Source organism: Bombina bombina, chromosome 6 (genome assembly GCF_027579735.1).
Source record: "Bombina bombina isolate aBomBom1 chromosome 6, aBomBom1.pri, whole genome shotgun sequence".
Classification (NCBI taxonomy): Eukaryota; Metazoa; Chordata; class Amphibia; order Anura; family Bombinatoridae; genus Bombina; species Bombina bombina.
This window is the reverse complement of record NC_069504.1, coordinates 220,449,835-220,464,635: the sequence shown is the minus strand read 5'-3', so window position 1 is coordinate 220,464,635 and position 14,801 is coordinate 220,449,835. Positions and strand designations below refer to the sequence as shown.

Sequence of the window (14,801 nt, the reverse complement as noted above, 5' to 3'; positions counted from 1 at the left end):
CTGACAGAGGTCAGAAAGTCAAAACTTCTAAGCACTTGTCAAGTTCTTCATTCTGTTCCTCGTCCTTCCATAGCGCAGTGCATGGAAGTAGTAGGGTTGATGGTTGCAGCAATGGACATAGTTCCTTTTGCACGAATTCATCTAAGACCATTACAACTGTGCATGCTCAAACAGTGGAATGGGGACTATACAGACTTGTCTCCAATGATTCAAGTAGATCAGAAGACCAGAGATTCACTCCGTTGGTGGCTGACCCTGGACCATCTGTCCCAGGGAATGAGCTTCCGCAGACCAGAGTGGGTCATTGTCACGACCGACGCCAGTCTAGTGGGCTGGGGCGCGGTCTGGGAATCCCTGAAAGCTCAGGGTCTATGGTCTCGGGAAGAGTCTCTTCTCCCGATAAACATTCTGGAACTGAGAGCGATATTCAATGCTCTCAGAGCTTGGCCTCAACTAGCAAAGGCCAGATTAATAAGGTTCCAATCAGACAACATGACGACCGTTGCTTATATCAATCATCAGGGGGGAACAAGGAGTTCCCTGGCGATGAAAGAAGTGACCAAAATAATTCAATGGGCGGAGGATCACTCCTGCCACCTGTCTGCGATCCACATCCCAGGTGTGAAAAACTGGGAGGCGGATTTTCTGAGTCGTCAGACATTCCATCCGGGGGAGTGGGAACTCCATCCAGAGATCTTTGCCCAAATAACTCAATTATGGGGCATTCCAGACATGGATCTGATGGCGTCTCATCAGAACTTCAAGGTTCCTTGCTACGGGTCCAGATCCAGGGATCCCAAGACGACTCTAGTAGATGCACTAGTAGCACCTTGGACCTTCAACCTAGCTTATGTATTTCCACCGTTTCCTCTCATTCCCAGGCTGGTAGCCAGGATCAATCAGGAGAGGGCCTCAGTGATCTTGATAGCTCCTGCGTGGCCACGCAGGACTTGGTATGCAGACCTGGTGAATATGTCATTGGTTCCACCATGGAAGCTACCTTTGAGACAGGACCTTCTTGTTCAGGGTCCATTTGAACATCCAAATCTGGTCTCCCTCCAGCTGACGGCTTGGAGATTGAACGCTTGATTCTATCGAAGCGTGGGTTTTCAGATTCTGTGATAGATACTCTGGTTCAGGCCAGAAAACCGGTAACTAGAAAGATTTACCATAAAATATGGAAAAGATATATCTGTTGGTGTGAATCCAAAGGATTCCCATGGAATAAGATAAAAATTCCTAAGATTCTCTCCTTTCTACAAGAAGGTTTGGAGAAAGGATTAGCTGCAAGTTCTCTAAAGGGACAGATCTCTGCTTTATCTGTCTTACTACACAAAAGACTGGCAGCTGTGCCAGATGTTCAAGCATTTGTTCAGGCTCTGGTTAGGATCAAGCCTGTTTACAGACCTTTGACTCCTCCCTGGAGTCTAAATCTAGTTCTTTCAGTTCTTCAAGGGGTTCCGTTTGAACCTTTACATTCCATAGATATTAAGTTACTATCTTGGAAAGTTTTGTTTTTGGTTGCAATTTCTTCTGCTAGAAGAGTTTCAGAGTTATCTGCTCTGCAGTGTTCTCCGCCCTATCTGGTGTTCCATGCAGATAAGGTGGTTTTGCGTACTAAGCCTGGTTTTCTTCCTAAAGTTGTTTCTAACAAAAATATTAACCAGGAGATAGTTGTACCTTCTTTATGTCCGAATCCAGTTTCAAAGAAGGAACGTTTGTTACACAATTTGGACGTAGTCCGTGCTCTAAAATTCTATTTAGAGGCTACAAAAGATTTCAGACAAACATCTTCCTTGTTGTTTATTCTGGTAAAAGGAGAGGTCAAAAAGCGACTTCTACCTCTCTTTCCTTTTGGCTTAAAAGCATCATCCGATTGGCTTATGAGACTGCCGGATGGCAGCCTCCTGAAAGAATCACAGCTCACTCCACTAGGGCTGTGGCTTCCACATGGGCCTTCAAGAACGAGGCTTCTGTTGACCAGATATGTAAGGCAGCGACTTGGTCTTCACTGCACACTTTTGCCAAATTTTACAAATTTGATACTTTTGCTTCTTCGGAGGCTATTTTTGGGAGAAAGGTTTTGCAAGCTGTGGGGCCTTCCGTTTAGGTAACCTGATTTGCTCCCTCCCTTCATCCGTGTCCTAAAGCTTTGGTATTGGTTCCCACAAGTAAGGATGACGCCGTGGACCGGACACACCAATGTTGGAGAAAACAGAATTTATGCTTACCTGATAAATTACTTTCTCCAACGGTGTGTCCGGTCCACGGCCTGCCCTGGTTTTTTAATCAGGTCTGATGAATTATTTTCTCTAACTACAGTCACCACGGTACCATATGGTTTGTCCTATATATATTTCCTCCTGTCCGTCGGTCGAATGACTGGGGTGGGCGGAGCCTAGGAGGGACTATATGGCCAGCTTTGCTGGGACTCTTTGCCATTTCCTGTTGGGGAAGAGATATCCCACAAGTAAGGATGACGCAGCGGACCGGACACACCGTTGGAGAAAGTAATTTATCAGGTAAGCATAAATTCTGTTTTGTACTTAGTTTTAGAAAAAAATATATATTTTGTCCTTAATAAATATACAGGTAGCCCTCAGTTTACGCCAGGGTTAGGTTCCAGAAGGAATGGTTGTAAATTGAAACCGTTGTAAATTGAAACCCAGTTTATAATGTAAGTCAATGGCAAGTGAGGGAGTTGGGTTCCAGGCCCCTCTCAAAATTGTCATAAGTAACACCTAATACATTATTTTTAAAGCTTTGAAATGAAGACTTTAAATGCTAAACAGCATTATAAACCTAATAAAATAATCACACAACACAGAATATATAATTAAACTAAGTTAAATAAACAAACATTTGCTAAACAGCATTATAAACATAATACAATAATCACACAACACAGACTTCACTTGCATTTTTCTGCAAACAGTTCTTTCTATGCATTCCAATCTGGACTTATTTATAGACAGGAAGATCTTGTTCCTTTGAAATCTGCTCGATAGCTCAGGTCTGGTTAAACTGATTAATTTCTGCTTGCTGCAACACAAGTGGACAGCTCCACCTACTGGCTATTTTAATAAATGCACTGCTTCTCAATGCTTTTCAATAGCAGTCACATGACTGGAAAAAAAGGTTGTTGTTCTGAAACTGTGTAAATTGAACCGTTGTAAAACGAGGGCCACCTGTATATGGTTCACCCCATCTCTTGGAAAAATTTGGACAGCCCAGTATTCCAACTAATTATTGACCATTTGTGGTCAGATTATTGATAAACAACTTTTAAGTGTATTTGTGATGAATATACTCAACACTTTTCAGGGTCAACAACAAAATGAACATGTTTATATTATAAATGGGATAATATAACTGTATACATTTAAAATGGTACATGCATCAACATGAATATTCAAACAGCTTGATCTACCGGTATAATTAGTGATATATATAAAATACAAAAATAAAACAATATAGTGACGTACAGTTTAAACAATACCCTAATTAAACAAAGGAGACAAAAACAAACTCACATTCTTCAGAGCTTTTAATAAGAGCTTACAATACACAGGCTATCACATAGTAAAGTTCCTCTTTACCACCAATCTTAGCAACTAGTATAAAACATTTTATTTTTTGAAGCAACATTTTTAAAACATAACATAATAAAACATCACCATGGATAAAACGATACTCAAATATCCATGTGGAAGGAGTCACTTTCTCATTCACAGCCTAAGGATGGAAGCTCATTATGTTTCCATCTAAACCCATCTGACTAAACTGGCTGCCTGGACAATCTCCTTCTAGAGACTTTGTCAGAGAGAATGAATTACATCACAAGGAGGGAAGTGTCCAAAAAAAAGCAGTCAGTTTCATTAGTTCTGCTCATGGAAATATAATCTGTCTATTCCTGTCTACATAGATTGCCAAGTGAAGAAGCTGTTGTGGTCCATTCCTGATTTGTAACCCCAAATTTTTCTTTCATGATTCAGACAGAGAATACAATTTTAAACAACATTCCAATTTACTTCTATTATCTAATTTGCTTCATTCTTTAGGTACCCTTTGTTAAAGAAATGGCAATACACATGGGTAAACCAATCACACAAGGCATCTATGTGCAGCCACCAATCAGCAGCTACTGAACCTATTTTCCACAAAGAATATCAAGAGAATGAAGTAAATCCGATAATAGAAGTAAATCGGAAAGTTATTTAAAATTGCATACACTTTATGTTCCTTTATGTTCCTTCAAGTATTGTCTGATGATATTACTTAGCTGATCTGGTCCATTTAGACTACAAATTTTGCCATGTCCAAATATCATCAAATTGCTGATGCAGGGTGTTCTTGATTCTGAATATAGTTTGTTCCTGTACTACTTTTGTGATCCTTATCCGTCAACCTTCCACACTCTTAGAATGTGTCCATGATCTGCTAAGTCCTTAGTGCATCCTCTAGTCCACTGGTTTTAAAACCTGTCCTCAGGCCTCCCTAACAGGCCAGATTTTCAGCATTACCTTGGGTGAGAGCAGGTAAAAAATCCATCGGCTAGATTACGAGTTTTATCAAGTTATAACGCTGCTTTTTCACTACCGCTGCTATTACGAGCCTTGCAGATTTAGGGGCACCGCATACTTTTTTGGCCTTACCATAAATCAACTTACGCAATTTGCGTTTAGTCTATTTTCAATGGGACTTCCATAGCGCCGGTATTATGAGCTTGTCCTGCGAGGCCAAAAAGTGAGCGGTACAGCCTATCTCATCAAGATTCGTAACGCATTCTAAAGTCAGTAGTTTTACACTACAAAGCCGTAGCATAAAACTCATAATTAAAGTGCTAAAATGTACACTAACACCCATAAACTATCTATTAACCCCTAAACCGAGGCCCTCCAGCATCGCAAACACTAAAATTAAATTATTAACCCCTAATCTGCCGCTCCTGACATCACAGCCACTAGAATAAACACATTAACCCCTAATCCGCCACACTCCTGCCTCGCAAACACTATTTAAATATTATTAACCCCTAATCTGCTGTCCCTAACATCGCCGCCACCTACCTACATTTATTAACCCCTAATCTGCCGCTCCCAACGTCGCCGCCACTATTTTAAATTTAATATAATGATTGCATCAGCCAATAGAATTTTTTTCAACCTTAATTCCGATTGGCTGATAGAATTCTATCAGCCAATCGGAATCTAAGAGACGCCATCTTGGATGACGTAATTTAAAGGAACCTTCATTCAGCAAGAAGACGTTGATTGAAGAGCATGCTCTGCGCCGGATGTCTTGAAAATGGAGCCGCTCCACGTGTGAAGGATGAAGATAGAAGATGCCGTCTGGGTTAAGACTTCTGCCCGTCTGAAGGACCACTTCTGCCCGTCTGGAGGACCACTTCTGCCGGCTTCGTTGAGGACATCTTGCCGCTTGGATGAAGATTTCTCCCGGTAAGTGGATCTTCGGGGGTTAGTGTTAGGATTTTTTAAGGGTGTATTGGGTGTTTTTTTTTTTTAGGTTAGGGCTTTGGGCCGCAGTAGAGCTAAATGCCCTTTCAAGGGCAATGCCCATCCAAATGCCCTTTTCAGGGCAATGGGGAGCTTAGGTTTTTTTAGTTAGGGTTTTATTTGGGGGGTTGGTTGTGTGGGTGGTGGGTTTTACTGTTGGGGGGGTTGTTTGTATTTTTTTTTTACAGGTAAAAGAGATGATTTCTTTGTGGCAATACCCTGCAAAAGGCCCTTTTAAGGGCTATTGGTAGTTTAGTTTAGGCTAGGGTTTTTTTTTATTTGGGGGGGGGCTTTTTTTATTTTGATAGGGCTATTAGATTAGGTGTAATTAGTTTAAAGATCTTGTAAAAAAAAAAAAAATCCTGTAATTTAGTGTTTGTTTGTTTTTTGGTAATTTAGCTAATTTTATTGAATTTAGTTAATTGTATTTAATTTAGGGAATTGTAAATAGTTAATAACTATTTAGTAACTATTCTACCTAGTTAAAATAAATACAAACTTGCCTATAAAATAAAAATAAACCCTAAGCTAGCTACAATGTAACTATTAGTTATATTGTAGCTAGCTTAGGGTTTATTTTACAGGTAAGTATTTAGTTTTAACTAGGAATAATTTAGGTAATAATTGTAGGTTTTATTTAGATTTATTTTAATTATATTTAAGTTAGGGGGTGTTAGGGTTAGACTTAGGTTTAGGGGTTAATAAATTTAATATAGTGGCGGCGACATTGGGGGCAGCAGATTAGGGGTTAATAAATGTGGGTAGATGGCGGCGATGTTAGGGGTGGCAGATTAGGGGGTTAATAATTAACTAGTGTTTGCGATGCGGGAGTACGGTGGTTTAGGGGTTAATATGTTTATTATAGTAGTGGCGACGTTGGGGGCGGAAGATTAGGGGTTAATAACATTATGTAGGTGTTGGCGATTTGTGGGCAGCAGATTAAGTATAATGTAGGTGGCGGCGATGTCCAGAGCGGCAGATTAGGGGTTAATAAGTAAAATGTAGGTGGCGGCGATGTCGGGGACGGCAGATTAGGAGTTAATAAGTGTAAGATTAGGGGTGTTTAGACTCGGGGTTCATGTTAGGGTGTTAGATGTAGACATAAATTTTATTTCCCCATAGGAATCAATGGGGCTGCGTTACGGAGCTTTACACTGCTTTTTTGCAGGTGTTAGACTTTTTCTCAGCCGGCTCTCCCCATTGATGTCTATGGGGAAATCGTGCACGAGCACGTACAACCAGCTCACCGCTGACTTAAGCAGCACTGGTATTGGAGTGCGATATGGAGCACAATTTTGCTCTACGCTCACTTCTTGCCTTTTAACGCCGGGTTTGTAAAAACCTGTAAAACCAGCGCTGTGGGAAAGTGAGCGGTGAGAATAATGTGCAAGTTAGTACCGCACCCCTTATAATGCAAAACTCGTAATCTGGCCGATTGTTTACTAATCAGCTGATTATTTCACCTGTGCTCTAGTTCAGATATCCTCAAAATCTGGCCTGTTAGGGAGGTCTGAGGACAGATTTTAAAATCAGTGCTCTAGTCTTAGTTGTCCATGTCTAAGCCTTCTTCAATACATCCTGTTTATTGTACTGTGTAAAGGTTCCAGCTTATACTTCTTCTTACAAGTCCATGTTGTATTCTTTATTTGAAGAATGTATAAAAGGACCACCTTTGAGATTTACTAGATAATCACTAGATTAATATAGGTGACTATTACTCACTGTCTTTTTCCAGTAAATTGCATGGAACTTTCCCTGAACATTCTCAGATTTGTAGTAGTTGCAGTTATAACTTACAGAGGTGTATCAGGGTCATTTTGTAATGATTATAATGGTTTGGGTTATATATTCCCATAATAATGTGTTTATTATTTTTTTTCATATCCAGTAAATTTATTGCTGATCGTGAAAGTAGAAGAAGTCTTACTAACAGTCACCTGGAGAAAAGGAAATGTGATGACTATGTAAGTTTATAAAACAGTTTTAAATCGCCTATTTGTCCTTATAGTTTTATTATTAATATAATAAAATATTCCTTATTCTGTCTGTAAACTTAAAAGGGATGAATCCAAAATGGTGACCATATTTTTTTTCAAATTATTGAAATATTTATACATACAATAGAAAAACAACAGTAGAAAATGTTAGCACTCACACATTTGCTCAAAAGAGTGTTAAACGACATATATGGCTCATGTGAAGTAACGATCAGCTCCACTCCCCAAAGTAACTATAATAATCAAAAATATTCTGACACTGGGCAGTTTTAAGTAAGCTTCCCTTTTAAACAGTGTAATAGCTGTAGCAAAAAAGTAACACACAGGGAAATACACTACTCCTAACAAAGCTGGTAAGTCCAGACATCCAATAATTATGCCGTATATAAAAAGGTATTTACCTTTGTACTCCCATGGGGGTCGACACCTTCTCACCAAATGATGATTTCATTCACCGGTCACAAAGTTGTCCTAACCGGCCCCACAAGTTGCAAATTGCAGGCTGTACCAAAAGGGAGCAATTAAAATACAAAAAATTAAAAAAGAATGAAGATCTGATTAAATGAAAATGAATATTGTAGAGATATATATAATAAAACATACTTTTAACCCCTAGATGCTTGTTTTAGCAGGAAACGCGTCGGAGGCAGCTCCTGTGTGCTGAGGTTGTATGTTTACCTATGTGTGTGCTTTGGAAACTGTTCTTTAATCATGTTCGAAATAAAACATTTTGTATTATAATTGCTCCCTTTTGGTACAGCCTGCAATTTCTTTATTCCTTTGAAACTTTATAAACAACAGTATGTGAGTCATACTTATGACTGCAAACTGTGGGTCCATATTAAGCATAAACCCAACTTTTAAAAAGGGGGGTTTGTAGAAAAAGTCACCAGAAAAAAAGAAAAGAAACTGATGTTACTGTTATCAAATTTGCTTTACCCTCTTGGGACCGGATGATCAAAAACTTGCCGGCATGAGAATAAATTCTGCAAAATCTTTGGGGCTTTTTTACAAGCTTTATATTGCAATGTATTTGACTCTACTGCACATCCAGAACCCTGCATAGTATCAAGATAAAAATTGCCTTTATAAAGTTGTTTAAGAGATTTCACAGTACTGACGAGGCATCTTAGATCATCTCACCAGAACGGAGAGCTTTAGATCTTTGGGTCTTTGTTATCCTTTGTTGAAAAGTATACCTATAAGCTCAGGAGCAACAATGCTTTACTGGGAGCTAGATGGTGATTGGTGCCTCTGCCCCTATGCATATTGTCATTGGCTTATCACATGTTCAGCTAGCTTCCAATAATGCATTGCTGCTTTGGAGCTGATTTTTAACCTTAAACACACTGACACAGTTATATGCAAGCAATAGCACAATAATAAAATGCTCTAATATATTTATTTTTGCACTTTCATGTTCATAATTAACTTCTTATACCTCTGTATGGCCCAGCTTATGGTGCTTCTTATTAAAGGGACATAATACCTATAAGATGACAACTATGAAAGTTAATGGGAGTAAATTGGAAAGTTTTCTAACATTGCTGCTTTATCTGCATCATGAAAGTTTAATTTTGACTTGAGTGTCCCTTTTAAGGGACATGATACCCAAATGTTGAAGCACTTGAAGGTTATGCAGCATATAATTATTAATATTTAAAATAATTGATTTGTTAATACTTCAGCCATAATCAGTTGCCATCTAATGGATTTTTAAGATTGTTTAGTGTTATAAATAATTATTAATGATTAAAGGGACAGTCTACTCCAGAATTTTTATTGTTTAAAAAGATAATCCCTTTATTACCCAATTCCCCAGTTTTGCATAACCAACACGGTTATTATATTAATATACTTTTTACCTCTGTGAGTACGTTGTATCTAAGCATCTTCTGACAGCATTCTTATCACTATTTATGTATTTGATTATCTATTGACTTGCATTTCAGGCATTTAGTGCTACCTTTTAAATAACTCCACATGCGTGTTATCTATATAGCACTCATGAACTTACGCCCTCTAGCTGCAAAAAACTGTAAAAATGAATTCATATCAGAGGAGGCCTTGAAGGTCTTAGAAATTTGCATATGAACAAGGCAAATTTGATTTATTTTAAAAGTAAATTGGAAAGTTATTTAAAAATGCTTGTCCTATCTGAATCATGAAGGTTTATTTTTGACTAGACTGTCCCATTTATGATATGATTATCTCATAATATAATATTATTTTTTATCATAAAACATCTGCCAGAAGAATGTGTGCAGATCTCAACTTCTACAGCTTCCTAATTTTAACAAAATAGGGTCCAAAGTTCAAAGCATTGTTTACAGGAGGAATAGGGTTACTAGATTGCGGAATAAATGGTGCTGGAAAGGGCTAAATGAGATGAGGCATGAAGGAGTTAATATGAATATTTTTTCTTTGGAAGGAGTGCACTCAAGCTGTAAGTACACCCTAGGGGGTCGATTTATGAAGCAGCGGATGCTGCTTCTGACCCACTCCACTTCAGGTCCTTCTGAAGCGGAAATTAAGAAGCAGCGGAAGGAGTGCAATCAGCCCGATCGGATACGATCGGGTTGATGGACACCCCCTGCTAGTGGCCGATTGGCCACGAATGTGCAGGGGACAGCATTGCACAAGCAGTTCACCAGAACTGCTTGTGCAATGTTAAATGCCGACAGCATATGCTGTCGGTATTCAGCGATATGCGGCGGACATGATCCGCCACAGCGGATCATGTCCTCCTGCACATTAGTAAATCGGCATCTAGGGGTTAAAAGTATGTTTTATTATATATCTCTACAATATTCATTTTCATTTAATCAGATCTTCATTCGTTTTTAATTGCACGGTGCAAACGTTGTTCCAGTTCCATTTTCCTTTTTATAACAGATGTATGAAACTTGAAACATGATTTCTTTAATAGCTTTTAACTGAAACTGCTAACAAAGGCGAAAGCACAACTAGTAAAAACTTACAAACATATAGATCAGTTCTTATCAAATCATTTTTAATACTTCTATTGCAACTAATGCAAAATCAACATTTGGTAAATTGTGTCGCATTAAAGAAACAGTCAACACCAAAATTGTTATTGTTTAGAAAGTTAGATAACGCCTTTACTACCCATTCCCCAGCTTTGCACAACCAACATTGTTATATTAATTTACTTTATAACATTTAAACCTACATTTCTGTCTGTTTCTAAAATGCAAGTCAATAGATAATAAATAAATAGCCATGTGATAAGGGGGCTGTCAAAAGAGGCTTAGATACAAGGTAATCACAGAGGTTAAAAGTATATTAATATAATAGTGTTGGTTATGCAAAACTGAGGAATGGGTAATAAAGGGATTATCTATCTTTTTAAACAATAGCAATTTTGGAGTTGACTGTCTCTTTAACAGAACCGCCATTTAAATTCTAAAAACTTGCTAAGTAAAATGAGGCTGTATAGTTCAGGATATGTTGCATCATTATATTTTCCTTTAAAAAAAAACACACAGGAAAAAAAACACAACCTAGATATAGATAAATGTTATATGTGGTTTATGCTGTTACCTGGAAACTATATTTAATTACTTCACTGCTAAAATATGATTTTTGGAGTTACAGTTAAGTTACAGAAAGTTGGCTTACTTAGTAATCTCTGGCCCCTACATATAGAACAGTTCCTTGTGTACCTGTGACTGCAGAATTTCCCTCCCTCTTCTCTACCTCGTAGGTGGAGAATTTCAATCTCTCTGGTCTCGTCCAACCGGGGAAATTGACAGTTCCAGCCCGCACCTGATTGGTCGTGCATGTTGCACGCGAGTAAATAATAGCACTTGGGTGCAATGTTGAATTTGGGCAGCCCCTATCCGCCCTTGATTGATAAATCGAGCTCATTGTATCCAGGGCCGACTGTGCAATTAAACCATGTGGGACCACAGGACCCAGGCAGCACTTGACAGGGAGAGCATGTAGGGAGAGCTTATTCAGGATAATAGATTGAAGAAAAATTACTCTTATATGATGGCCATCTGCTTGCTCTTATGGGAATTTTTTAACCTGCTGAACTCTAAACTTTGAGACAATTGACTCTATTTGGGTTTAGACAGCAGAGAGTGAGGGGCTTCATTTTATTCTTGGATCCAGTCAGCACAATGTCTTGAACTGGCCCTGGTTATATCTGAAAACAAAAGCATATTGCAAACTAAATCGTTCTCTATCTATAGAGCCCCGGAACTACCTCAATCGGAATGTCTGTCTTCAACCTGAGTAACGCTATCATGGGCAGTGGAATTCTCGGCCTAGCGTTTGCTTTGGCAAATACTGGTATTGTTCTGTTTGTGTAAGTATATTTTTCAGAACACATTCATTTTTCATTGTTATTTAATTGTATTTGAACAGTTTTTTCTTCATTGTTTCCACTAAACGTTGCTTTAAAGTTTTCTAAATTAAAACACAGCATGTATTGAATCTTAAAGTGAAGGTCAATTTCGATGAATTAGTGCCCGGTTTTTAAAAATCCTTTTAAAAACAAGGGCACTTTAATTCATTAAAATTGACATTTCACTCATTTTCTTAAAAAATTACCTTTTAATTCTGACAGCCGCTGCATTGCTTCCTCCGCCCGTCGTAAGCCCTCTTCGCGGGTCCAAAATGATGAATCTACCTTCCTCCAATTACAGCGTTGCCTCAGGCCATGATCCCCCCCAGGGGGAAGCTGTGATTGGAGGAAGCCGGATTCATCATTTCTGATGTATAAAAAGGCTTCCGACGGCCGGGGGAATCGCTGGAGCGGCTGTCAGGATTAAAAGGTAAGTTTTTGAAGAAAACGAGTGAAATGTCAATTTTGATGAATCAAAGTGCCCTTGTTTTTAATAGGATTATTAAAAAACGGGCACTAATTCACCGAAATTGACCTTCACTTTAAGTGATTTACACTAGTGTAAATGTGGCAACATTCAATGTTTTGTGTGTGGTTTTTAAATATTAAACAATAATTTGGTAAATCATTAGTTCATAGTGCTGTGACATCTGCCAGACATTTTTTAAATAAGATTATATTAAAGGGACATGAATCCCATTTTTTTTCTTCCATGATTCAGAGAAGCATATATTTTAAAACAACTTTTCCAATATACCCTTTTTATTAAGTTTGCTTCATTCTCTTGGTATCCTTTGTTGAAAGAGCATCAGTGCACTACTGGGAGCTAGTGGAACACATTGGTAAGCCAGTAACGAGGGGAATATATGCATCCACCAAACGGCAGCTAGCGCACAGCTGTGAGCATACCTGGGTATGCTTTTTAACAAAGGATTCCAAGAGAACTAAGCAAATTATAAAAAAAATAAAAATAAACTGGAAAGTTCTTTAAAATTGTATGGTCTATCTAAATCACGAAGGAAACATTTTGGTTTTCATATTCCTTTAATAATCAGTCTAGTTCTGAAAAAATAAATTCCCAGTATGAAATAATAACAACGTATACTACTGCATTGACATTTGCTGCTGTAAAATAGAGAAGACTTGTAGGCAGATGTTAGGGATTAAAATGTAATGGTAAATATCACTTGCCATGCATAATGCAGAGAGAGGCTTTGTCTAGACCAATTTATTTTTCCTCCAGTCATATTTTCATATAACAGAGGTTAATCACGTGATAAAGTTTAAGCTGGTGGATTTATGATAAGGAGAATGCATTGCACAATAAGTGCTGTTTGTTAGCAAATAATGTTTACATTAAATACGCTGACTCATTACATACAAATGCATGTAAAAATAATAATTATAGTAAATTGCACTCATTTATTTCCCAGTACGTTATTGTTAACATATCCACTCAAATACTTATCCCTATTAGCAGTAGCTTGCAGTAACCTCATTTTCTTTCCTAATAACAGCTTCTTACCAGTCCACAGATGACCCACATCTACCACTAACTCACATGCCCTAATTCCGAGTTTTGCACTAGCTGTAGCGGCCCTCTCAAGAAAAAATTCATGCTTTGATTGTTGCAGCATTTATATTTTACACTAGTGAACTTAGATAACTATGTGTTAAACCTCTGAAAAGGGGTTAAACACATAGACAAAAGTACAGTTTAAGGGCTGCAAACCTTCTAGGCAAGACACAGCCAGTGATCCAATCAGGAGCTGTGATCCTATCACTGTCTGTGTCCATTAACAAGGCTTGCATTTCTGTAGAAGGACTTTATCTATGTGTACGCAAAAATTATAGGCTCTAAGAGAGTACATCATATAGGTTTTGCATTAGAATGTCCCTTTAAACTGTGCTCTCAATGCAATGTTAATTAAAGGGGCACTAACCTGTATATATTTATAGTATATATCATACATTAAGCACTGTATTCTATAATATCTGCATACTAAATGAGTATTTTAAAACCATTTAATAAAAACTGTATATCAGATTCTGAATATGTTTATCTTTATGCTGTTTCCTGTTAGGACCAGCTATAAAGGTGCATCTGCACTGATTAAGAAAACAGTATATAGCATGTAGCAGGGTCTCAAGTTGCAGTTTTAGTTTAATGTCCAAACATTTCTCAAGTTATATAAAAAGTTCCATAATGGCTTTTGTTAGGTATTTGGCACTTGTCCCATTGCACTTCCTTGCATGCCATTTGTTGGGTAGTATTTCAAGTGTGTTCAGTTCAGCCAATTACACCAGACATTCATGGATTCTTTATCTGTGTATCTCTTGTATCAGGAATATCATGTCTGCTTAAAAAGAGCCACTTGACATTCCTACCTGGCTAAAGGCTGCATGTGAAGGAACAGAATAAATGCTCACCCAATACTTACCATTTTTACAGTATATGGCACAGGTGGTGCAATATTACTGCATATACATACAAATTCAAAGTAAGTTTTAGTGCTTTCATTCAGTCTTAATTTGTACTTACAGAAGTTAGGCACTAATGTTATTATCATAATTTGAAAACTTTGTATTTCCAGCCTTGTTCCCACCATGTCTGACTTGTTGGCTTCTAACCATTATCTACAGTAGTGATTCTTATATCAACCATATGTCATGCCCTAAATATAACTACCTTGCTCTGCTAGGTTTTTTACCTCATAAATCCAGTTCTCAGCTGTGACAGCCACTGTAAGGACAATTCTGGTTCTTAAAAAAAAAAAATCCCACTTAAAGGGACATTAAACTCAATATTTTCTTTCAATTGCTTATATTATCAGTTTAAACCATTGTTTACCATTTGAAAGCTATTTCCATAATTCAAATGTAACATTTGATGTCAGGAAAAAAAATACAAAA

At 37.8% G+C, this 14,801-nt stretch overlaps 1 protein-coding gene across 1 annotated transcript in view; it reads left to right on the top strand.

The window, feature by feature from the left end:
* The window catches only part of SLC38A1 (solute carrier family 38 member 1), a 177,445-nt gene that overhangs the window by 40,071 nt on the left and 122,573 nt on the right, over positions 1-14,801 (top strand). The window contains exons 3-4 of the mRNA XM_053716738.1: positions 7,405-7,480; positions 11,734-11,849. Of these exons, the coding sequence (XP_053572713.1) occupies positions 7,405-7,480; positions 11,734-11,849 (192 nt within the window). The remainder of the gene's footprint in view (positions 1-7,404; positions 7,481-11,733; positions 11,850-14,801) is intronic.